At 44.0% G+C, this 26,416-nt stretch overlaps 2 protein-coding genes across 6 annotated transcripts in view; one reads left to right on the top strand and one right to left on the bottom strand.

Annotated features, from left to right (window-relative positions):
- KAT6B (lysine acetyltransferase 6B) overlaps positions 1–8,887 on the top strand; it is a 185,944-nt gene extending 177,057 nt beyond the window's left edge. For all 5 annotated transcript variants that reach the window (XM_046653484.1, XM_046653483.1, XM_046653487.1 and 2 more), the window contains exons 17-18: positions 1,855–2,146; positions 4,774–8,887. In XM_046653484.1, coding sequence (XP_046509440.1) covers positions 1,855–2,146; positions 4,774–7,313 — 2,832 coding nt within the window. In that variant the 3' untranslated portion in view covers positions 7,314–8,887. The remainder of the gene's footprint in view (positions 1–1,854; positions 2,147–4,773) is intronic.
- A 4,665-nt stretch (positions 8,888–13,552) lies between these two features.
- The window catches only part of DUSP29 (dual specificity phosphatase 29), a 33,299-nt gene continuing 20,435 nt past the window's right edge, over positions 13,553–26,416 (bottom strand). The window contains exons 3-4 of the mRNA XM_046654571.1: positions 21,948–22,168; positions 13,553–14,172 (exon numbers count right to left, since the gene is read on the bottom strand). Coding sequence (XP_046510527.1) covers positions 13,928–14,172; positions 21,948–22,168 — 466 coding nt within the window. The 3' untranslated portion in view covers positions 13,553–13,927. The remainder of the gene's footprint in view (positions 14,173–21,947; positions 22,169–26,416) is intronic.

The following is a 26,416-nucleotide window of genomic DNA, read 5'->3' as shown; positions in this document are numbered from 1 at the left end:
CTAGTGGAAGGGCAGCTGTGGGGAGCTGGTAGAATGAACCATCCCATAAAGTGGACTTTGGGTTTATGAATAATGTTTTGATTTCTTACAAGGAAAGTACATTCATGAATTATATATAACAAAAGAAATTTGTTTTAAAAACATCAGAAACCAGAATCATCCAAGGCATGATATATACTGCCATCATATAAATGGACTCAATCTAAAGAAAACCAGTTCTTTATATTGTCTATACTCATGTTTGAGAAAATTCTAGTGCACTAGGGAGGACAGGCCAACTGGGGGGATTGATAACCATAAACATTAAATTACAGAATATGATTAGCAGGCTAATATGTGTACTTCATTGAACAGTCAAAGAGTTAAAAACATGAGACAGGGCCAGCCCATGGCTGAGTGGTTAAGCCCAGGGTTTCACCAGTTCAGATCCTGGGCGTGGACATGGCACCGCTCATCAGGCCACGCTGAGGCGGCGTCCCACATGCCATGACCAGAGGCACTCACAACTAGAAGCAACAACTATGTAATGGGGGGCTTTGGGAAGAAGAAAGAAAATTGAAAAAGATTGGCAAGAGTTGTTAGCTCAGGTGCCAATCTTAAAAAAAAAAAATGAGAAAATGAGACACAATAATTCTTGGATACAGTTTACTTAGAGTTTGAGTTTTAACCAATTATGTTGAACCTTCTTTACAATGTATTTTCCATAATTTTTTGGCCCTATTATTGACATTACATTTTAGCAGCAAATCTACCTATTATTCCTGCATCTGAATTTTGTATCATTAGATACTTTTTGGTTGGGAAAAAATACTTTATAATTGCAATTATGGAGAGTCATTGGTGCCAACCTTAAGTGCAATTAAAAGAAAAAAAATTTTTTTTTAAGATTGGCACCTGAGCTAACAACTCTTGCCAATCTTTTTTTTTTTTTTTTTCCTGCTTTTTCTCCCTAAATGCCCCCAGGACATAGTTATATATTTTAGTTGTGGGTCCTTCTAGTTGTGGCATGTGGGATGCCACCTCAGCATGGCCTGACGAGCGGTGCCATGTCCACACCAGGGATCTGAACGGGCAAAACCCTGGTGCGCCGAAGCAGAGTGTGCAAACTTAACCACTCGGCCACGGGGCTGGCCCCAGAAAAAAAATTTTTACATCTTATATAGGTAAAACATTTCACATGTCTTTTAATTTTTTAGATGCTTTCTCTATTAAAATATTTTGTAAAATTATCAGCTACTGGCATCCCTGCAGCCACCAATACTGGACTCTGTTAACATTTTAAACAGTAAAGTAATCCTTTCTTCCAGTACCTTTTTCTCTTCCCTTTTCATTGTTCCTGAGGTCCTGTGAAATGGGGGACAAGTAGGCTCGTCTTGTGTATCATCGTATTTCCTATAGTGCTTTGCATGTGGTACATGCTTCTTGAACAGTTATCAAGTATTAAATGAGTGACCCAGTGGCTGGTTAATTATTGTATCACTTATAGAAACATTGGTGTCCTTGATAACTTAATAGCTATGGTGTACATGATATTGATGCCAGCAAGTGCCAATGGAAAATGTGTGTTAGAAAAGCAAACCTTAGCTTTTAAAATGTACAGTTAAGCTGCTAGGATGTTCCCTCTCAAAGCATCTGCTTGAGTAAACAACTGTTTTATTTGGAAAACACTTGCCTGTGTAGTTGAAGCCCAAGTGAGATGTTAAACATCAAATGGAAGGTTAAGTACAAAGGCATTACAGAAGTCTTTACATGTCAGATTCTCAGGCACGCGTTCAGTACATGTTTGCTGCATATCGACTTCAACCATTTAATTTCTCATGAGCTCTTATGTATTATGTTTGGAATTAATTTCAGAGGCCTTTTGTACTAAAGAAGAAAAGAGGTCGTAAACGCAGGAGGATCAACAGCAGTGTAACAACTGAGACCATTTCTGAAACGACAGAAGTACTGAATGAGCCCTTTGACAACTCAGATGAAGAGAGGCCAATGCCACAGCTGGAACCTACCTGTGAGATTGAAGTGGAGGAAGATGGCGAGAAGCCCCCCCTGAGAAAAGCATTCCAACATCAGCCTGGGAAGAAAAGACAAACAGGGGAAGAGGAAGGAAAAGACAATCGTTGCTTTAAGAATTCTGACCCTTGTAGAAGTAAGTGGAAGAATTATAAAAATCCTACCTTTGTGAATATCTGTATATTACTGCCAAGAGGCAGGCACCTGGAGTTATATCCAAAGGCATCTCTGAGGTTGTGCCAACCCACCACGAATAAGTGCTCATATATCCTTTCTCATTCATAAAACGTTCTATACCTTCTTCCTGGAATTGGATTTTATATTAAACAATTTCTAAGGCCAGAACATTCCTCTAGGTGGGTTTATCTTACTTTCCAGAAAGTGGCTTATCCTCGAAAATTTTGAAGTCTCTCAATAAGGAACACACTGCATTTCCTTGATTTTAAAATGTACTTTTTTTCACATTTAATATTTTTGAAATCAAGGTATATATTATTATCAGTGTCAACATTGAATGCAACTGTTTCTTTTTTTTCCTGAAAAACAAATATTAGTAAATTGATGGTGCATCTTATAATCAGTGGTGTCTTAGGCTATATTATTATAGAGAATCCTCTAAACTTACCCACACCCCCACACCATCACTATTAGCTTTGATAGTATAGGATAATATAGAAATCAGAAAACTGTCCTTTCTTGTAAATTATTCTTTTACAGTTGCTATTGGCAGGGACACCTCACCCCATCCTCTAAAAAAATACTAAACACCAGTGCATCGTCTTTGATGCCCTGTTTAAAAGCAACCATCCCTTGCCTGTTGGTCTGGGAAGTCATGCTCCCAGCTGAATCATAAGGAAATGTGGGACGGGCTTCCTACTCTACTGCTGAAATTCAAAACTTTACTTTATTCCCATCTAGGGTACAGGCTATCTCATTTCCCTGGGAACCACAGGTTATCACTCTTGCTTTTAAAAAGCCACAATTTTAAGAACTTGAGCAAGCATCTACCTGTATTTCTGAATTAATAAGAATACTATTGCTGCATACAATATTTTGCTGAGGGAATGACATCTTACCCTGGGTTTAGAGAAACCAAGCCTTGTTCTTTAGTTCTTTAAACAAAGAAACATACAAACAACAACAACAAACTGCAGCAAGAGATCATTTTTTTGTGAAAATTGAGCCTTATTTCCACTTCTTAGCTGTCTTCTCGGGAGCCTATAAATGAATCATCACTGCCTTCGTTCTCCACTTTGTGCCATTTGCCTTTAAAGATTATAAATGGCCGTATTACATTTGATTCCTTTCAGGATCTTCTTCTTTCATAAAAAATAATTATCAGGAAACTCATCTTCTGTTTAGAGAGGTGTTGCTACAGAAGCTGATAGGTCCAGTAGCATGTGAAATCCAGGGGCATTTGCATGGCTATTCCCTGCCTATGTGAAGAGAAATGAAACCATTCGAACATCTTGAGATGTTTGTTAACTGAGTACTGTACTTTGTGCTTCTGAAGGAATCAGTCCACATCACGTATCTGTTCTTTTCAGCTAGCCAGTTTGAGTGTAATACTTGCAGGTAAGTTCATCTCTAACCCTTTATTACATAAATGAGCTAAGAGCGTACCCTGCTTTGACTGATTGCATTGGAATTCTGGCAAAAGAGATCTCTGTTCCACACTGATTATTAGATCTTGTTTTTGTTCTCCAAAATAGTGTTTCTAATAAGGATATTTCTCTTTGTAAAGCTTTTTCTTTAAATTGACCCCATCAAGAGATCAGTATGATCTTTAATTTTCTAAAGATCCTAAGAAGACTTGGATATTTTATATTTATATTTATGCATATATTTGTTTGCTTGTATTTATATAAATATATTTATATATTTATATTCATATGTGCAGACAGGTACAGTAGATATAAGATGAGCTGAATTAAAATGAACTTGACAATTATGGTTTACTTCTTATTTACTTTAATATTCAAACCATACATTTGAGCAGCAAATTGATCCAAAATACAATGTGGACAGAATTAGTGATAAAAAGAGTAGCTGTATTTTAAATGTTCAATAATTTCATGGTAAATACATTATAGTTTGTGTCATGTAAAAATGATGATCCTGTAGTAGATTGCAGATACATTTGTATTTTGGATATTTAGTTATTTAATTCGTTTGTTTCGGAGGAACACAGGTTATTTTTATGCCAGAGAGAACATTCAAGTCAAAGTAAATAATGTCATCTGAGATCATTTAAATACAGTAAATGTCCACAAACAGAAGTTCACTTTCTCAGGATAAATATGCAAGTTAGATTTCTATTCATTTCCTCAGTGCTGTGATGATTTGGATATGAGCTAGCATTAACCCTGTTTCCCTGTATTTTCTAATGTATAAAAGTTCAAATGGATTTTTTTCCATTGTGGAATTCCAGGCTTTTGCATCAGAGAATGTCTTATTTGTTAAACTCAAATAAACTTATTATAGTTGCCTTTATCCATGTGCTTCCTATAAAAAGTACAACTTTCTTTTAAGCGTGTGCGTGTGTAGCATATATTATTTTCCTAGGCCTAGGTTATTTACTCAGTTTATACCACAATATTATTCTATATTACTTTTAATTCTGTCTTTACCATCAACTCTTAAAATGCTAAATTGAAAGCAGTGTTTGCTAATTAATTTAGAAGAATGAATTCAAGTTGTTCATGGTTATGCTTTCTAAGACTTTGTTTTCTTCCTCCCCTCTCTGTCTGTCTCCTCACTAAGACAATATGGATGATGATGCTAATAACTTGAAAGAAGGCAGTAGAGACAATCCTGAACCTCTAAAGTGCAAACAAGTATGGCCAAAAGGAACAAAGCATGGTCTATCTAAGTGGAGACCAAACAAAGAGAGGAAGACTGGATTTAAACTAAACTTGTACACCCCGCCAGAAACACCCATGGAACCTGATGACCAGGTAACAGTGGAAGAACAGAAGGAGACTCCAGAGGACAAAACCAGCCCTACTTCCACCAGGATTGAGGAGGAGGTTGAGGAAGCTGTGGAACCCCTGCTGCCTCGGGATGAAAACAGAAGGGAAGAAACATGTGCACCTATAAGTCCAAATAAATCACCAGGTGAAAAGCCAGAAGACGATCTAATCAAACCTGAAGAGGAAGAGGAGGAGGAGGAGGAAGAAGAAGAAGAGGAAGAGGAGGAGGAAGAAGAAGGAAACGTAGAAAAAGATCCTGGTGGTGCTAAAAGTCAGGAAAAAGAGGAACCAGAAGTCTGCATGGACAAAGAAGACTCTGTCCGTTTGGATGATCATGAAGAGGAGGAGGAAGAGGATGAAGAACCATCTCACAACGAGGGTCATGATGCAGATGATGAAGATGATAGTCATATGGAGTCTGCAGAAGCAGAGAAGAAAGAACACCCAAGAGAAGCCTTCAAAGAAGTACTGGAAAACCAGGAGGCTTTTTTAGACCTTAGTGTCCAGCCTAGTCATTCAAACCCAGAGGTCTTAATGGACTGTGGCGTTGATCTTGCAGCTTCTTGTAACAGTGAACCTAAGGAGCTTGCTGGAGACACTGAAACGGCACCTGAATCTGATGAGGAACCCCCAGAAGAACAGGCACAGAAGCAGGACCAAAAGAACAGGGAAGAAGTGGATTCTGAGTTCAAAGAGGGAAATACAGCAACCATGGAAATCGACTCTGAGACAGTCCAGGCAGTTCAGTCTTTGACCCAGGAGAACAGTGAACAGGACGATACCTTTCAGGATTGTGCTGAGACTCAAGAGGCCTGTAGAAGCCTACAGAACTACACCCATGCAGACCAAAGTCCACAAATCGCTGCCACGCTGGATGATTGCCAACAGTCAGACCACAGTAGCCCGGTTTCATCTGTCCATTCCCATCCTGGCCAGTCAGTACGTTCTGTCAACAGCCCAAGTGTTCCTGCCCTAGAAAATAGCTATGCCCAAATTAGCCCAGATCAAAGTGCCATCTCAGTGCCATCTTTGCAGAACATGGAAACCAGTCCAATGATGGATGTCCCGTCAGTTTCAGATCATTCACAGCAAGTCGTAGACAGTGGATTTAGTGACCTGGGAAGTATTGAGAGCACAACTGAGAACTACGAAAACCCTAGCAGCTATGATTCCACTATGGGTGGCAGCATTTGTGGAAATGGCTCTTCACAGAACAGCTGCTCTTATAGCAACCTCACCTCTAGCAATCTGACACAGAGCAGCTGCGCTGTCACCCAGCAGATGTCCAACATCAGTGGGAGCTGCAGCATGCTGCAACAAACCAGCATCAGTTCTCCCCCCACCTGCAACGTCAAGTCTCCTCAAGGCTGTGTGGTGGAGCGGCCTCCGAGCAGCAGCCAGCAGCTGGCTCCGTGTAGCATGGCTGCTAACTTCACCCCGCCGATGCAGCTGGCTGAGATCCCTGAGACTGGCAATGCCAATATTGGCTTATATGAACGGATGGGTCAAAGTGACTTTGGGGCTGGGCATTACCCACAGCCATCAGCCACCTTCAGCCTTGCCAAACTACAGCAGTTAACTAATACACTTATTGATCATTCATTGCCTTACAGCCATTCCGCTGCTGTAACTTCCTATGCAAACAGTGCCTCTTTGTCCACACCATTAAGTAACACAGGGCTTGTTCAGCTTTCCCAGTCTCCACACTCTGTCCCTGGGGGACCCCAAGCACAAGCTACCATGACCCCACCCCCCAACCTGACTCCTCCTCCAATGAATCTGCCACCGCCTCTTTTGCAACGAAACATGGCTGCATCAAATATTGGTATCTCCCACAGCCAAAGACTGCAAACCCAGATTGCCAGCAAGGGCCACGTCTCCATGAGAACCAAATCGGCATCTCTGTCACCAGCCGCTGCCACCCATCAGTCGCAAATCTATGGGCGCTCCCAGACCGTAGCCATGCAGGGTCCTGCACGGACTTTAACAATGCAAAGAGGCATGAACATGAGTGTGAACCTGATGCCCGCCCCAGCCTACAATGTCAACTCTGTCAACATGAACATGAACACTCTCAATGCCATGAATGGGTACAGCATGTCCCAGCCAATGATGAACAGTGGCTACCACAGCAATCATGGCTACATGAATCAAACGCCCCAATACCCTATGCAGATGCAGATGGGCATGATGGGAACCCAGCCATATGCCCAGCAGCCAATGCAGACCCCGCCCCATGGTAACATGATGTACACGGCCCCTGGGCATCACGGCTACATGAACACAGGCATGTCCAAACAATCTCTCAATGGGTCCTACATGAGAAGGTAGGCAACCTGGGCAGTCACAAAACCCCTGGGCATCACTCTTGGATTGATCTGCACAAATACCTTCGAAGAGTACGATTTCAAAACCAGCAATTGGTGTGAATGCAAAAACATTTGTTGGCACCATTTATTTAAAAAAAAAAAAAAAAGCTGTATGCAGCAGAAAGCCTTATACAAGTTGTTTTTCTTTTTTTCCTTTTTCTTTTTTGGTACTTTTGTTTCTGTTACTTTTATATGAAATTCTCTGCAAAGGAAGGCCTCTCTGGACTACAATTTGGAGGCAGCCACTTGTCGTGCCTGCTTCCGTTAAACAATGTGGATATCAAGCCCCACCCCCCAAATTATCTGTTTTAATACTGAACCTAGAGCTTTTTTTCTTCCCTGTCCACTCCATGTAAATGCCTTTAGCATTTCAGTTATTGTATATTTTGTTTAAGGTGACACTTCAGCATGCCGCTAATGTCTTTGTTAGTGACAGTGCATTTTGTAGTACTGTACAAGTGTTGTGCTAACGGTAAGCCATTTCTTAAGTTTTTTGCCTTGATTAGGGTGCCCTAATTTGAGGGTTTAAAAAAAACTATATTTTTGTTAATTATAAAACTGTAAAGAGCTATAAAAGCTATTCCCGTTTGGTTAGTCAAAAGGGTTTTATTGCTAAATGTTTGGTGTAAAGTTGAGACCCTTTTCCATTTTGGTGACAGATTTCTTTGGGGAAAAAAGGCAGCTTTCTGTTTTATAAATGCAGACTTCTGTTTATTGAATGAAGCATATCTCAGTGTTTATCTGTCAGGTTTTGAAACATTTCATATATGTCCAAATACTTGGCAGGATTTAAAAAAAATAGTGAATTTGGTGTAAAGTTGCTATTTTATGGAAATGCCTCTAACTTTACATTTTCATTCCATCTGTAGATTTTTCTATCTTTATAAAATATTGGAGTTATTTTTTAAGGAAAAATAGAGAAGTAGCTTGTGAATAGCTCAAACTAAGCTTACAAATCGCATGTAAAAAAGCAAAAAAGTTATTTGTGTCTGTTTATATTGCTTCCTTTTTGTAGCCTTTGTACCTGTACAGGGTGACTGTAAGGGCCAAGGAGGAGAGGCGAAATCCTTGTATAAAATAGGAGCCAGCGACACTCTTGTATTTATCTGTTCTCTTTTTAGTCAGTCACTTCAAAAAAAAACAAAACAAAACAAAAAAAAGCTGTACATTTTAACATAAAATAAATTATGATGAGCCATTTTTAGCCTCTTGTGTCCTGTCATATTATGATTGATAGAGAATGACCAATTGAACTGTATCATGTGTCACATCTCAGAACACATACACATTTTGGGAAAATAAATTATTTAGTGTAAATTGGAGTTATGAGGTTTTCTGATTTGTTTTGACTTTGGGGGAGAGGGTTGGCAATAAATAAGAGTAATATCTTATAAAACCATCACATATACCAAATACCTATTTAATAAATTAATTTATAATGGATTTTAATGCTTTTCATGAAAGTTTATTTTATGCTAGTGCATACCTTCTGTATGCCAATCATTGTCTTTAAAATAAAGTGAATTTGTTTTTTTCTTTTTGACTTTGATCTTCATTTGCAAAGGGATCCTGCACAGATATCCATTTGCCTCATTTGTTCAGTCTGTAGAAACTCCCCTCCGGGCCTAGTGCAGCAGTAGCAAATTTCATTTTTATAAACATTAATACAAAAAAGCACCCAATTTGGGGTTGTATGTTTGAAAAATCATTTTCTTAAAAAAGGTGTGCAAGTTTTGCTCTGTTGTGAATGAGTGATTGGATGTGTTCTTTAGAATCTAAAGTTTAGACCAAAAAGAAAAATGTCAGTGTTCACAAACATGGAATTCAGAGAAAGTTCTGACTGTTAAAACATTTGATTATTCCAGTGACAAGCCTAGAAATGAATGTTTGACTTGGCACCCATGTGAAACTGGCCCGTTAAGCTATCAGTTTCTAAACGTGGGTGCTCACAATTCGCCAGAGCAGCTGGTCACTACTTTCAAACTCTTGGAGGAAGAGCATTGCTTTTCCACCAGTGGTTCAACACAAAAAATCAGATGTTGTACTGATCATAGACACAAGCTTTTGAGGAGACAGAATAGAACTCTGAAGAGGAAGAATGGAGCATAGACCCCGGAGTCACAGGCCCCAACAGAGGGCCCACAGTGATGGTTCGCCTTGTGCCCTCACCCTTAGTATTTTTTTCTCTCACAGTTAGGAAGAGTAACTTCTTTAGTGTCAAGATGTTATCTTTTAGTCCCTTCCTTCCACAACTGCACAGTCAGTGGGGGAAAATCTATAGTGGCTGAGGGAGGGCTTCGAAGAAGACGCTTCTCCAAGGCCTGTCCTCAAAAAGGGGAGAAGAGAACCTTTACGTTGCTGTGCTGGTAGGAAAGGAAGCTTCTAACCTCCCTTCAGAGTGAGAGGCAATGGTTTGCTGCTTGTTTGAAGCACCGCTGCATCGGTCCAGGAGCAGCCAAGGAGCTTAGCAGCCCAGGGGGTCCACACATCAGGGAAGAGGCTGCCCGAGCCTGGGAGGTGAGGTGGGGTCCTGCTAACAAGCTGATTGGAAGATACGCAGAACCTCCCACTGGCCTCACCTTGAAACGTTCAAATATTTGGTCTCTTTCCTCTTGTGTTAAGATTCTTTGGGGACTGAGATGCCCCTCTGTGTTCCGTTTTGGCAGTAGCTTGATAACCACACCCTACGGTCAGTGTGATACCGGGACTCCACCCCCACACCCTGACTGCCCCGCAGTCCTCCAGGGAGTTTGTGGATAAGGCACTACCCCAGACCTGCTAGACCAGAATCTCAGAACAGTACTGGCAACTCCTTGTGTTTCACAGGCTCCCTAAGGACTGCAGCGTAGCCAGGTACCAGCACAGCATTCATTGACAGAACAGAAAGGCTTAGCATATGAGAGAAATTTGCTGAGCTGAGGTGGCCTCAGAACAGCCCGCACGGTCTCCTCACCTGCTGTCACTAGAGAAATCAATTCAGACCTAAATGGGACACTGAGGGTCCTGGAAAACAGGAGCTGGATTCATCAGAACTGAAATGTGGTCGCCATAAGGTTGAGGTTCATTAACCGGCCACATCTTTTAAACCCAGTACCATGTTCTTTCATTTATAAAAGTCTTAACAAGTGGTTGTCAGTTGCCAACCTTTACTTTTTAATAGCTCAAGTGGGGCCTTCCCAGGTGTGAAGGCATCGACCTTCCTCACCCACATTCTATTTTTAAAATAATGACTTGCAATATTGCTGCAAAGCTTTCATAAACAGTCCTCCCACATGTTCCACACACCAACCCTGTGCAGGAAATGGGGCAGTTGTATCCAATTTAAGATGAGGCGTTGAGGCTCAAAGAAGCTAATTTATTGCCCAAACTCAGCTAAAATTTGAGGTGCAACAAACCCAATTTTTTCCAAATCACAGCTCTTTTTCCTAGAACACGACTCTGTGAAAAGGCTTGTCATCTCTGATTAGCTTATGAATATGTGATGCTCTAAGAACTGTTAGGTGCTATATAAATACAGGGTACTTCGTGGTCACAAGCAATCGGTGGTCTACAGTCAGTCTTACTAAGAGTACAAGTACTGTCACATGATGAAACAGTCCCTTCGATTTCTTTGTATCCAGGCTTCCATAATTCCACAGTCCTGGTCTTCCTTCTCCCTTCTCTGTCCGCTTTCCTGGATCTCCCCCTGACACCCAAGCACTCAGGCCTGGGTGCTTCCTCTCTATTTTCTCTCATTATCTCATCCAGTATGATGGCTTCAGATTCCACCTCTAGATGGATAACACCCAGAATTATTACCTCCGGCTGTGAACATTCCTCTGACCTCTCACTGGATTCAAGGTCAAATGACATGGGACACCTTTTGTACGTCTAACAGCCATGACGTAACTGGTGATCTGCAGCCCCCTCCCCCCATTTCTGCCATGGTCAACTGCATCTCAGGATTAAGGCACCACCAAGAAACTGAATTGATACCTTTCATTTCTCCCTCCCCTCTCAGCAGGTTCTGTCAATTCTCCAGGATAATTCTAAAATAATCCTGAATACTAGTCCCCTGGTGCTTCGTGCAGGCTGTCTTCCTCTTCCCTGTCAATAGCTCCGACAGCCTTCTAGCTGCCCTTCTTGCCTCCCTACAATCCATTCTCCATTCTTCAGCAAGAGTGACTTTTTCTTTCGAGAGTGATCATAAAGCATAGATCCTACCATTCCCCTGCTTAAAACCCTTCAGTGGTCTTTCTTTGCACTTGAAATAAAATCTAGTCTCTCTACCCTGTCTCCTTGCACTTCCTCCTCCCCCACGAGCTGCAGCTTCACTGATGGGCAGTTCCTCAAACACAACACCTCACTGTGTTTCCTCAAAAACATACCTCTTGCCACGTCAGGGCCTTCTCCTGTGCTGTTCCTCGGCCTAGAATGTTCCCGCCCCATTTGGAAGACGAGTTCCTTCACGTCTCAGCTCAGCTCATCTCCTTAGAGAGGTGTTCTTCAACCATCCCGTGTAAAGTGGATTTTTTCCCCATCCTGCCCCCAATTGTTCTCCACCCCAGTACCTGTTTCCCTCATTGCACTTTATCACAGCATGCATTTTTGTTTTTGACATTTGGCTTCCTAAACCAGTTTTTGGCATGTAATAGATTCTCAATCAATATTTGTTGACCAAATTAATATTTTACTTCTGAAGACTTGAAACACTTTTGCAAAAACTTCTGTTCCTCCTTTCTCCTACCTGTGGTTCCCAGGAGTCATCTTGAAGAGACCAGACCTCCAACTTTAAAGTTTTCTGCTTCTAGTGTCCTCAGCAGGACTCATAACCCCACCGAGAGGTGAGAGCATGTAGGAAGGCGGAGGGACACCCAAGAGAACGTCAGCAGTGGACCTCTAGATGTTCCATCCTGCCCACATATGGATTCACCTAAATGTAAATATTTCATTATGATATAGAAAATGTAATATTTCCTTAAAATGGAAATATTGATTTCTCTTTGGACAAGGAATAGATGAGACCTAGAAGATGAATGAGTGTCAAGGGGGTTATCGGGATCCTGTGATGGGAAGGTCTAGCTAGGGGCCACTATGACCCGAGAGTCCCTTTCCGAAGAGCCTGTGTCTGGCTCCCCTCACACCCAAATCTGTGTCATTATGAGGGCCCGATTTCTCTTGGGCCAACGTGACTGTCCCGGAGCAGACCCTGTACAGTCCCAGAAAGCCAGGCCCAGCCATAGGGGCCAAGGCCACAAGTTCTTCCTCCGGCACAAAAACAGGGAAGCCTGGCAAAGGTTACAAGATGCCTCTTGGGTGGCTTTACAGCTGCTGAGCCTCTGGACATTATCCTCCCTCCATCAAGAACTTCCCCTTTCATTCTGTGAAAACCACAACCAAAGTAGAGGAATGGGCCCTTTTTCTTATTTTTCCAACAGGCCTTTATCACACTCTTTTTGCTTTCTTCAGGTGGTTTTGGTTTCTGGTCCTTCCCTGCTGGCATCTCCATCAGCATCTCTTTTTCGGTTCTGTATGGCTTACTGTTCCTGGTTCTAGAAGCCATCTCTGCCTCTTGGTGCCTGCTGCTGTTTTCTCCTCAAGAATGAGATCACACAGTCATGGCGACTGGCTTAGCTCATGGGTAGGAGAACTCCACACCTGAGCTCACCTGGCTGCCTCATTCTCCCATTCTAGAGCAAACACATTTGCGAATACTTTCTGGTGTGACTGAAAACTAGCCCGTGTTGCTTTGACTAGAATCACAATGAAAGGAGCTTCCCCAAGTTCCAGTCCCCTAAAGAGTGTCTCCTCCCTCTTTTTCTCAAAATTGTAGTCAAATTCTTGTCCAAATTTACCACAATTTAGTGAATTTTTCTGAGTAGTGTCAGCTCTGCTAAAATTCTAAAGAGCCCTGGCTCCCTGAGGAAATGGAGGAGCCCAAAGCAGAGGCCTCTGTATAAGGACTCAGGACCCCCATTCCCCACTTCTACCAAATGAGTCACTCTCCACAGTTTCCAGAGAGCAGCACCTATAGGTTGGCCCAAGCCCGGGGATTCCATCGAAAGAGGATGCAGGAGAAGGTAAGGAAATGAAGATGTCCCAGAAAAGGGATTCACTGAGAAGCTGTGCAAACTCTCCTGTAACACAGCTCTCCCAAGCACTTTTCTGTGGTTAGAAAATAAATGTATATTTTAAAATTATTTTTTAAGAATCTGACTTTCAGACAAAGCCAAACATTTAATTACAACACAATGCTTACACATTTTTAAATCCTTTTCTGCTTCCATCTTATACAGAAAAAAAAAAAAAAAAAAAATACAGGTGCCTTTGTGCAGAACCATGTGCTCATTTACAACCAGTTCTGGCTGGGAAGCCTGTCTGACCCATTTTGCTGGGAAGCCAAGTACTGGCCTTCCCCAAGGGGCAGCTTTCAATCTTCCCTGTTCATCAGCACACACCTGGGAAGTTTGAGCTTGTTTGGAAGAAGTCAAGCTTTAGTTTCACTGTCCCTTCTCCATGACAAACGAAGTCACAGGCCAGAGCTATTTCAGCCTTCCCTCTGCATTCCCAGTGTCTCTGCTGTCTCCCTGTGGGACCCTACAGCTCCTTCTCACTGGCCTTCTCACTGTCGTCGCTGCTCTGGGCCTGTCGCCTCTGCTGCACCAGCTGTTTGTCCAGTTCCCGGAGCTGCTTCAGAAAGCCCCGGTTGGGTAGGACACAGCGGTTCTTCGCCACTTGTTGAATGGCGTCCACCAGGGTCATGTTCCTATGGATCATCAGATAGGCCAGGACCAGGGTCGCCGACCGGCTGCGGCCCATGACGCAGTGAACCAGGATCTTATCTGAAATGGAACAGGGAGAAGAGGCAGCAAACTGTACTGGTAGTCATTGCTTTCTTCACCACCATTCACTCTCAGGGGGAAGAAAACCAACATCCCTTAAGAATATCCTTGATGTAGCAGTAAAAATTAATTTTATCAAATTTCAGCCCTTGGTTACACTTCTTAATATTCTGTGTGCTAAAAAGGGATGTACACAGAAAGCACTTTGGCTGCGTCCCAAAGTACAGTTGTTCTCTCAAGGAAAAGCACATCGGAGATTGAGCTGTAAGCTGAATTAGCCACTGTTTCATGAAACATCATTTTTGCTTGAAAGAATGACTGATAGAAAAACCATGGTAATTCAAACTTGGGTATTTGTCAGAGTTTTTCTCAAAAGTGAAAAAAGGTAGCTTGTTACATCAAAGAAAACCACTGACCGTATTTGTTGCCAGTGATAAAATGCAAACTTTCAAGCAAAAATTAGAATTTTGGAAAACTTGTATCTATCACCATGAGGTGGACAGTTTCCCAATACTTTTAAGATTTTCTGTTAAGATTGGTGGTGATATTTACAAATGTGTTTTTTTGATACGTACAATGGAAATGGTCAGCATTTGGAGGATCTACATAACTCAGTAAACCAATATTTTCTAAATGACCAATGCGGGATAGTAAAAAATCATGCATGGGTAAAAAATCCATTCAAAGTGCAAGACAGACCAATGAATTTTTATGTGACAGAGTATAAATTTTATTGATATGGCTATAGATTCCACATCACAACCAGCCTTTAAGAAGCCATCACTTGGGGCCAGCCCAGTGGCATAGCGATTAAGTTTGTGCACTCTCCTACGGCGGCCTGGGGTTCCCGAGTTTGGATGCTGGGAGTCTGGGCATAAACGTACATACTGCTCATCAGGCCATGCTGTGGTGGCATCCCACATAGAAGAACTAGAAGGACTTACAACTAGGATATGCAACTATGTACTGGCACTTTGGGGAGAAAAAAAAAAAAAAAGAGGAAGATTGGCAACAGATGTTAGCTCAGGGCCAATCTTCCTCACCAAAAAACATACCTTAAACAAACAAAAAAAGAAGCTATCACTTGTCCAGTTTTGGTGTGGTATCAAAGAATATTCACAATTATCTGAAAGGCTATGAAAATATCCCTCCCTTCTCCAACTACATATCTGAGTGTTCCTGGGTTTTCTTAATATACTGTGACCAAAACAATATATCACAGCAGACTCAACGCAGAAGCTGCTGATGAGAATCCAGCTGGATTCTAATAAGCTTAACCTTGAAGAGATTTGCAAAAATGTAAAATGATGCCACTCTTCTCCCTAACTTTATTTTGGAAAATAAAGTTTTCATAAAAATACTATATTATGTTAATATGCAATGGGTCTATTATTTTTAAATGAATGAATATTTTTACATTTTTCAGTTTTTATCTCTAAAAGGGTATTGATAGATATAACTTACATAAACAAAAGCTCTTTGAGGTCTTCAATAATTCTTAAGAGTGTAAAAGTTTTCTGAGACCAAAAAGTTTGAGAACAAGAGATCTAGAAGAATCTCCACAAGAAAAAAAAACCTCCTTTGGCCACTACCGTGGGGACACCTGGGCCCAGATGAGATGTCGTTATGCGATGGAGTTTCCCTGATCCTTCTGTCCTGCATTTGGTGGTGTTCTAGAGCGCACACAGTGCATCAACGCACTTCATCTCATTTCATCCTTAATACAACCTTAAGGGTTTCATTATCATCATCCCTGCTTTACAGATGGCAAAAAGGTTCAGAGAGGTGAAATGACTTGCCAGAGGTCACCCTGAAAGCTGGTGCCATCACTAGAAATAGTTGAAAGCAACTTGTTATTGAGGCTCTACTCTGGCCACTGGCCACTGTGCTCTGGGGACAGAGAAAGTAAGAGATTAGCCTCTCTACCTGTCCCCACCACTGCCATCCCAGTGGTCACCCTCTCCTGTGGTTCTGGGATCCCTCCACTGGGGTTGAGCTGGTTGGGACAGCTTGAGCTGTGTGACTCCAATGCTGTCCCTGTTCCTGAGTCTTAGGCCTGAGGCCTGGAAGGATGACCAAGGAGACACTCATGGACATCACTGGGTTTATGGAGCAGAGTATGAGAACAGCTTGGAAAAAACAGCTTGGAACAGCTTCTGAATGGATGTGACTCCCCTGTGTCCCTCTCACCTCTGCCCCCTCATCTTCCTCACAGGACATGCCCAGGACAGTGGTGATGGTCAGCAGCAGAGGCAGCACGAGAAATCAAGAGGCCGCGAACCCCAGGCACCAGGATTCTCTCTCTCCACCCTGGCCTGGCTGGAGAGGCCTGCGCACCCTGCCCAATCGTAAAGATCCACTGAAGGCCTCGCCACACGCACTGTGCTGGCACAGAGAGGTGCCCCATAAGGAACGATTAATTTTGTCACAATTCATTCTCACGAATCTCCACAGGCTAACCAGGCGGCCCTTCAATCCCCTCTGCATGTTGCTGAGTTACAAGAGTGTGGCTGCACCACCTCTGCCTTGTGCACCTTGGCCAGAAAGGAGGGCAGGCAGCAGGGCCAGCTTCTTTATTGTGAGTCAGGTTTGGAGGAGGCTAGCCCCAGCTATCACCCGGCAGGACCGTGCTTCTGGAGTGGAATGTCTACCTCTGTCTGGCATTCTAATCCCCACAGACTGTTCCAGAGGCTGCTGGCCGCCTGCCAGCTCTGCTGATAACTAAAAGCGTTTCTTCCTCTCCTGGCAAAAAGGGTAATTCTTTCTGTCATGACTAAATGTTTGAAACAAATGAAACCTGTAGTTCATTAAGACTTTTGGGAGCCTGAAGTCTGTTAAGTGGGAGGATGGGGAAGTGAGAGGGAAGCGAAAGAGAGAGAGATGGGGTGGGAGAGAAAGGGGGAAAGTAGTGGGAAGTGGTCAGCTCCAGCAGGAGCTGCCGAAGCTAAATTTTGTTTCTATGACGGCTGCATTAACGAGCCATGTGCTCTTGCTGGGTCTCCCTAGGGTGAAGGGCATGTCCCCAGACTCTCAGGGCGCTTCTCCCTCTTTGCTCTGTGGCTCTGCTGAGCAGCACCCTTTGGGGCCCAGCATCAGGTGGTGAGAAACTGCTCTTAGGAGAGTTGAGAAGAAAAAGCAAGGAAGGCTGCATTTGGCCGGTTCCCAGCATGTCTCACACCAGAGAAACTAGGAGGCCCTCTGTGAGTTAGACACGGGCCAAGGCCAGGGCCCTGAGTGAAGACAGCATTGTCAGGGTTGGAACTTTCTGGATCAGTGGCTTCCAAACTTTTTTGTGTGATCCCTAAAAACACAACATAAAATTCACAGCTAACACGTACGTAGCCTCATCTCACCCCCATATCTTCCGAGTATGTTTTTACATATTTTATCATAGGCAATCCTCACAATGCCCCAAAGAGGTAGACAAAATTATTATCCCCATTTTGCAGAGGAGGTAGCTAAAGTGCAGAAAGGTGACTTGTCCTGTCCAAGTAGCACAGCTAGGAAGTGGCAGAACTGTGACTCAAGCCCAGGCCACCTGACACCAGAGTTGGAGCTCTGAAATGCTCTGTGGTATCACAAGTGTGCGTGTGCCAGACAAAAATTTCACAAAATACTATGTACTTTTACGATGTGCATGCATGCTGATGTCTTCTATTCTTTCCAAATATATTCAATTAAAAAAATTTTCTTAAAGAAATACTGGTCACATCCACTAAATTGATTTTATGAGCCAATCATAGGCCACAGTCAATCTTGGACAAATGGTGATTTCGGTTAAATATTTCCCCTTTGGCCTTTACCAAAAAGTGAATTCCCATAATCTGATGAAGAAAACCCAAATCCAGAATCTCTACTGCACCTCAATGGCATATTTTCACTGGTGACAAGAAGGTAGACCTCTGTCACTCAAATCAGACATACAGGCCAAGCCTATTACCCCAGCCCCACCCCTAGGCCCCTCCAGGTGTGTGCTGTCTAAGCAGTGCCTTCGTTGCTTTTGGGGGATGCCCTTTGCCCGTCTCTCACTCACTACCTTGGAACTTGCCTTCCTCAGCAGCACTCAAAGGCAGAGTTCATACTCCTCCCAATACAGTTCTGGGCATGTGGAAGTCCTCAGAAAAAGGGTGCATGGTATGTTTTGAACTGCCAGGGGACAGAGCTTTGTGTGCTGCAGTGGGGCAGGAGACCCTTAAAATACCCTGAAAATCTGGTCTGGTTAAAGCTTAGAAGCACCAGAGAATCAACCTCCTGCTCAAAAGCAGACTTCATTTATTTATTCCTACCTACCTTGTCCATAATAGATTTTAAGATGGCTTCAAAAGCAGGCTATGGACTGTTTGAGAAAAAGAATGAAAGGAGAGTGGTGATACTAAAATCTGATCTTTAGAGCCTCATGGAATCTGCCTGGGGCTTTCCTAGAAGACTTCATTAAATTAAAACCACACTAATTCGCCTCTGAGTATGCCATGCCAGGAGCAGTTAAGGCTGTCCAAATGGGGTTCCCATAGCAGTAGTTTGTAAGTACTTCTTTTTCTGATGAAGAACGACAAATTCAGTTGTTTCAGATCCTATAACCAGATGGAATGCCTCACCTTCCATGATATTTGGTGACCTCTTATACAGCAAAGTCACCAGATGCTCAAAATAAGGTCAAAGGACTCTTCTGTGAGGCCTGAGTGACAGAAGGAACTCCCACTGGCCTCTGATTAGCTCTGTGACCCTGGGCACTTCACTTGCCTTCTCTGGGCCTCTATTTCCCCAGCTCTCAGGGCAGGACACTGGACTAGATTATCTCTAACATTTCTCAAGAGTGACAGAGGTTGCCTGGGGAGTCATTTCCAAAGGGTCAAATCAGGGTAGGGTACAGGTAGGTGTGGGCCCTATGGGGCTGATTGCAGGCCACGAATACAGCTCTACAGTAGCACAAGAAATGCTTTTCAAAAAGAGTGAACAAGACTGGCTGTGAGAGGCAGTGGTGGGAAGCAGTGTACACTTGGCTAAAACTAGCCAAAGAAGAACAGGAAGGACAGGAGAGAGGAAAGAGAGATGCCTTGCCTACCGGCCAGCCTGTCCATCAACACCTCTTACGTCAAGAGTATAATAAGAAACATACGAGTGGACTTGGCTGTAAATTGGCACATTAGCGTCCCTTGGTTTTCCACTGCATGACTAGACACAACCAGGCTGTCTACTGTGTGTGGCATGCAGGCTGAGCACAGGCCGTCTCCACTGTATGGTGTCTATGACAACGCCCTTGCTGAACTAATGAACTACCCTCACCACTCAGGGCACAGGTTACAAACTGACAGCCTTTGGATTTCTTTTGTTTGGGCTTTGCAGTATTTTAAGAAATTTTCAATTTGTTGCCAACACTTAAAAATTGAGCAATTTTACATTAAAAGCCAGATTAGAGACTTTTCCTGAAAAGTCAGATCTATCACATTTGCACTGATTCTCACAGGACCAATGTTGACTGGGACTGAGTAGCAGCTGCCCACTTAGGAGGAGATATGGGGCTCTCTGTTTAGCCACAGGCCTCACCCTCCCATCCTCCACTGCCTTACACACAGTCAGTTTCATTCCTTTACGCACTCTGCCTGGTCCTGAAGGGTTGGCATTTGATTTGAGCCTGGACTTGAGGAAACATTTAGACGTGCAAGTGCCAAGAGCACTGAGAAGGGAACCCAGCCTTCCACCTGGCAATGTGGTCATGTCCTGCTCCCCATCTTCAGCCAACTGGTCTAGTACCACACCCCTGCCCACCCATTCTATCCACTACATGTTCTCTGTGCATGTATATTTTTCCCTGTGTATATCCTTTTCCCTCTCGACCCTTTCTTTGCTGGGTGATTTCAACCACTCGGTCTACCAGTCACAATCTACACCAGCCTGACAGCTCCACATCGATGCTCTGTGATCTGACCAGACTTCAACATGTGACTTTAGAGACCCATTCTTTCCTGATTCAGCAGTGGGGGCAGACTCTAAAAGGGCGTGCCAGGAATTGAAAACAAGCTGTCCTGTGAGTATATCATACTAGTTCAAAGTTGGAATGTCTTTTTCCCTTTTTTTTTCCTTTGGGGATTAGAAACTTTATTATTATGATGTGCATGTGCTGGTGTGGTTATGTGTTTTACGGTGCATGACCTCTCTTTATCAAACACATCTGAGAGACTGCTGTGCACCAGGTCCTATGCTAAATGCTTTATGTGGGTACTGCTGATCCTCATTATAACCTTTCAAGGTCAATATTTTCATCACCAGATGGAGAAACGAAGGCTCAGAGAAATCACATTGTTAGTGAGGTGTGCAGCATGAATTTCAACCCAGCCTGTCTTCTCCAAAGCCTGCCAGACCCCTTCCATTAAGGTGAGGGTCGAAGATATAGTAATGGCAAGTGAGCACATTAAACAGAATCTGAAGGATTGGGTGGTTGTAGCTTTTTGTTTTTTCATACCAAATATGTTTTCAGTTAACCTCAAATACTTTGAGGTGAATTTCACCTCATGGTAATGAGTCAGAGTCCAGTTGTTTTTTGATCCTGCTTGGAAACTCAAAATGTGCATAACACGAAAGATGGTCCATAAATAGACTCATCAAAGGATGACTTTGAAATGAGGCATCCCCTAATACAAGCACTTGAGCTCCATGGGCTTTTTTTCATCATGACATTGCTTTCTGGACCAAAATAATGACAAATTGTTGGTGCCTATGGCTGGCTATGGGGCCAGGGCCACCCTGGGACAGCCATCAAGGTCTGGGACTGTTCAGCAGACATGGCCTAGGCCCAGGCACATGTTGTAAGTTTCTGAAGCAGGCCAGTCAATGAGCCTTGTAGTCCCAACCTCTTGTGATAAGAAAGACTTTCAGTAACTGGATGCTCTGAGTTACATGATGGCCCCATAAAGGGGTGTGACACATGGGGCTGAAGTCAGAGAACAGATTAGGGAGCTGAAGTCCCTCTGCCCTCTATGGTATGTCACTGAAATAAACCCTGCAGCAATAACTGCATATTCTCTTACCTGATGCCTACCTAAACTGTAGGCATTCTCTCCAAAATAGCCTTGTAGCCTTTCCCTGGATTAGGACAGATAAAACTGCATTTTGAGGGCAAGGACTAGCACTATGATATAAAAGATGGATAATTAACCTTGGGAAACTTGGACATTATGGGTGCAAAACTCAGATTCTCACATATAGTTTGTCACTTATATGGGCGAGGTTGTCAACGTTCTACAAGAGGCCTCACCAGACTGTGACTTGGGGGGAAGGGAGCAGGAAGGGAGGCTGTGGGCTTGGTTGATTGGCAGGAGAATTTGAAGTCTCTCCACAGATTCCCACTCAAGTCAGCTCCCTGAGGGTTTTCTGGCATTGAAGGCTTTGGCTTTTAGTCGGGTTTGTGCCCAGGCACAATTAGTGTCTTAGCCGCATCCCAGCTTTGAGGGCCGCCCAGACTGCCGCTTGGCTGATGTGCCTTAGAGAAGATAGATTCAGTCCACAGGCCTCTCCTCTGAACCCTCCCGACTCTGATTCCCCACAGCGGCAAGCAAGGCCCGACCCCCACCATCAGCACGCTCAGTGCGGCTCACAGCCTCCAGGGGCTCAGACGTTTCCAGTACAACCACATGCAATTCCCACAGGGCCGGCTTTGAGAGGGGAGCAGACTTTGAGCACTCGGATCCCGCTTCCAGCCTGGGTGAAGGGCGGGGCCTCAGGCTGGGGCGCGGCCTCTGACCGGGGGCGGGGCCGCAGGCGGGCGGCGGGTCTCTTACTGTGATCGCTGCCGAGCGCTGCGTGGATGAAAGCGGCCGCCGGGTAGAAGAAGACGCTGAGGTCGAAGGTGGGCAGGTCGTCGGCCTCGACGCCGTGGTACTCGATGGCCATGTCGCGGTAGTATTCGGGCCCCGTGTCCACGTTCCAGCGGCCGTGGGCCGCGTTCAGCACGTGCGTGAAGCCTGCCTTCTGCAGCCCATAGCGGTCCAGCGCCGTAGCCCTGGGCGCAAGGGAGAAGGGCCTGGTGGGCTGGGCGGTGTCTTGGTCTGGATCTGGGGGGAAACTCGGGGGCCGCCTACAGGTTTCTGCTGTCGATTCAGGCTTCTACAATAAATACTAGTCATTGAAATGAAGGGCTACCCTAGACCAAAGCCCTGCTCCTACTGACATCTTAGCAGCCTGTGCCATTTCATGTTTCTAGCTCCGCCGGTTCTAGAAGGGAGAGGGTTGGAGGCTGGGGGAGGCGAGCTATTCATTGGTCAGTTCATCATTTTTTCATCATTCACCAAATACAGAAGAGCTTGGTGCTGGACACTACAGTGGTCGCAGGAGGGGATCGTCACCTACCAAATCCCCCAAAAGGTGACCAGAATGCAAAGCCAAATGTAAAGGAGAGGACCACCTTCACGGAGCCTCAGGAGACCCTACAAAGCAGTGCTCTCCTCTGACCGTCGAATGTCTGTAAGAGCGTGGAAGTGGGGGCTTGAATGAATGGTTTAAGACTGAGATTGGCCAAAATTCCTGATACTGATGTTCATGGTGTTTGTGAGCACAATGCCAAACCGTTGCTTTAATAAGTGAGTCATTGCCTAGTTGGGCAAAGCGTTGTTCTGAAAAGGAGAGCTATTTGAGCAGTCTGTTGTTTGAATTGATTTCGGGGAAGTCCCTGAAGCCAACAGTGAAGTTATTTGCTAGTTTATAGCCTTATCTTTCTAGGCAAGAATTTCTAGAAACAAAGAGTAAAGTCATGTTGAAATAGGTGGCCTTGAAATGTGAGACAGAGGTAGGCGTCAAAGGAAGCAGGAGTCATTTCTGCCTAGAGGGGCAGGGGAGACTGCATGGGAGCAGGGCTTCTGAGCCTGCCTTGCTGCGAGTGTTGATGAAAGGGAAGAAGGAGGCAAGGACACGCCAAGCCAAGGAAATGGCACAACCTAAGGGATGGAGGCTGGAGCAAATGAAGGCTTTTCAGGAATGTTTATTATTTCCTGTAATCAATCATTTATCCCCAAAAAATGATATAGATTCCATTGCGTGCCAGGCACTGTCCTGGGTGCTGATGATGCAGCAGTGAATAGGTTAGTCAAGGTCCCTCAGTAAGCTTAGATTCTAATTGGGGTAGCAACTAAGCAACAAATAAACAGGATAATTTTAGATAGCAGAATGAGCAGAATGACTGTGATCCTGCTTTAGGTAACATGGTCAGCGAAGGCCACTGCAGGGAGGTGGCATTTAAGCTAAGACTGAGGAATGAGAAGGAGCTAGGGGAAGAGTTTGAGGAGAAGTGTTTCATCCAGGCAGTGGGAATAGTAAGTGCTAAGAACAGAAGGGAAAGTAGTAGCAGTAGCTGTAGTAGTGAGGGAGTGGTGGTACAAGGGGACGTGGGAAAGATGGGCCCTGTAGGCCATAGGGAGAGTTTGGATTTTATTTGAAGTGTGGTAGAATGCCACAGAGGATTTTAAGGAAGGAGTGAGCATTGTTTTCTTTTTTGAAGATCAGTGGGGCTGATGTGTGGAGATGGATTGGAGAGGGGCAAAAGATAGAAGCAGGGAGCTCTGTTGGAGGCGATTGCAGTTGTACAGCCAAGATAGGAGGGTGGCCTGGACTAGAGCAGTGTCACAGCAGACGTGCTGATGTGTTGGGAACGAGGACAGGAGGGAGGGAACTGGTTTGGCCAGAGCATAGGATATGAGATGAGTGTAGAGAAAGGTTTGGAGAGAGAGTGTGGGATTTGATCATGGAAGTGCTTAGATGCCAGAATCTGTTTTGGGGGTCGAGAAGAGCTTTTGATAGTGTTTGAGGAGGGGTGACCCCCTCTGGGTTTTAGGACAACATCTCCCTCAATAGCACAAAGACCAGTTCTACAGCTCAGGGAAGAGATGACAAGGGTCTGGAATCATAACTGAGGGATCATCTCAAGGCCAGTGGTAAAAGGACACGGACAGAAGTGGCCATGTTGGCTACTGTGAATCAACACCCTAGACTGAGAGGAGCCTTGCACCAAAAAAACATGCCATGGCCCCTCAGCCAAGGGCCCCTTGTCTATTGCTGGCTTCCTGGAGCTTTTTTTTTTTTTTGGCCATAGGAGGAACCACAATGGAGTCCAGTGTTTGGGAAAGAGAGACCTGAACACAGGCATTGAGCTTTTAGAAACATTTGCAAACAGCCCATTGGAACTGAGGTGTGGGGAGGCGGGGAGTTCTACCAAGCCCCCCAGCTGGCTTTTGGGGCTGTTATCCTAACTATGGGACACATTCTGCTTTCAATTTTTCCTCGGAAAGGTCTGTTTTTCATTTTTCTTCTTGTCCCAAAGTATGTATACAACAAACATTATGCTTTGGGGACGTAGATCTGTGCTCAATTAAAGGCTCCTCTAATGCAGTCCATCTTGCTGAGTAGCAATCAACCTCACTTTGAGGTTGAGCTCAATGGAAAAATTAAAATTAACTGTCCTTGACAGGAAGTTCCTACCCAGCATAAAGACTGTTCTCTCTCAGTTCAGCAGCTGGGTTTCACCATAATCAAATGGCAATTTGAATAAATAACAATTTGCGCTTTGCTGCTTTGGGGGTCAAGGATCAGGGTAGATATGCAACAAGACGTTGCATGACTCCTCCACATTCACCCCACAGAGCTGGTTTTGGCTATGTCTGAGGGAGAGAAAGGGCTCATGGAGAAGATTAGACCTGGTGGGTATCTGAGGCCCACTGCAGGTTTTGGGGGCTCTGTGGTGACCTGGCCTGGGAAGGGGAGGTGGTGTCCTCACACACCACTCTGGAGATCTCCCCCTAGCTTGGTTTACTCAGAGTCCAGTTGAGGGCTCAGAAGGGTATCCATGATAGAATAGGGACCTGCAAATAAACAGGTGACTCTTACTACTCTTAGCCTACAGGGGCTGTGATGAAGCAGATCCCCAGTTGGTCTAGACACCTGGGTCAGCCATAACTGGGTGGGGGGTGGAGCCGGAGGGTAGTGTCTGGCACTGTATTGTTTTGTTTTGTTTTTTAATTTCAGGGCCACCTGCTCAGATATCTGAGAAAGAGACAGAAATCTGCCTCTGCTGAAGGAGAACAGCTCAGAAGAAAAACAGATACAGGAATTTACTTCTAGCAAGATCCTTAGTTTCTGGTTGTTTTAAGAAAAATCCTAGATGTAAGCAATCTGTTCATTTTTAAAATAACATGCCACTTAATTTCAAAAATAGCACATGCTCAGTGCAGAATGTGGAAAACATATCTCCTCCCACACACGCACACAGAACCACCTGTATTTCTACCCCTAGAGACAAAGACTATTTGCTTTTTAATATACTAAGATCCTCCATTTGTTTTTCCATGCATAGATCTGTATGTTTTATATACATTTTGGGGGTGGGTGTAATACTATATATATATACAGTTTTAAAAACTTTGACAAGGTGGTATGTTGTAAACATCTTCCTATGTCAACACACAGCCATCAATAGCTGCATGCTATTCTATTCTATACGTAAATCTCAATTTTACCTCACCAAGCCCCCAGTTTTGGACATTTGTGTTTCTCTCTCTCTCTGTGTCTCTTTCTCATGGAGGGAGAGTGGCAGGTGTTATAAGAAACACTGTAAACAAACAGCTTCACTGTGTTTCTTTGGGCACATCTCTATGTCCTGGAGAGATTTTTAAAAATGGAATTGCTGCGTCAATGAGCATGAGCATTTTTAACACAGTGATACTCATTACTAAATTATCCTCCAGAAAACTTGCTCAAATTTACATTCTGACTTTTATTCTTTGCTAATTTCATAGGCAAAAAAAGTGTCTTGTTTTTCATTACTTTGTTATAGCAATGAGGTTGGACATTTTCTCACAAATTTGTTGCCCTTGTGCAGTTTGCTTTTGAAGGACATTTTCGTATCCCTGTTTTTGACCAAGTTCTCCTTAGCTCTTCTTCACTGTGGACCTCTTGCCTAGCTCTGGATGCTGACTCCAGGCTGGAGGGCCAAGGATGTGACGTTCTTCTCACATAGCCCAATTTCCTCAGGCAGAGACTTCTCCCTTCCACTTTTTCTGGCCTGGGCCAGCTTCCTTCCAGCCCCTCTGGAGTTCCTCCAGGAAGCTTGCTTCAACCCCTCAACCCTTGAGGAATGGAAAATAAGAGCACTTTCTGTGAGGCAGCATTCCTAACATTCCCCTTTTTCAGACCCCTTGGTGCCCTCCTGATTCCCAGTGTACACACCTCAGCATCTACCCGAAAGCCCATTTTCTCCAGGTGT

The sequence above is a fragment of the Equus quagga genome, chromosome 2 (assembly GCF_021613505.1).
Source record: "Equus quagga isolate Etosha38 chromosome 2, UCLA_HA_Equagga_1.0, whole genome shotgun sequence".
NCBI lineage: Eukaryota > Metazoa > Chordata > Mammalia > Perissodactyla > Equidae > Equus > Equus quagga.
The sequence above is the reverse complement of the archived record's forward strand: the minus strand, read 5'-3'. Positions and strand labels throughout refer to the sequence as shown.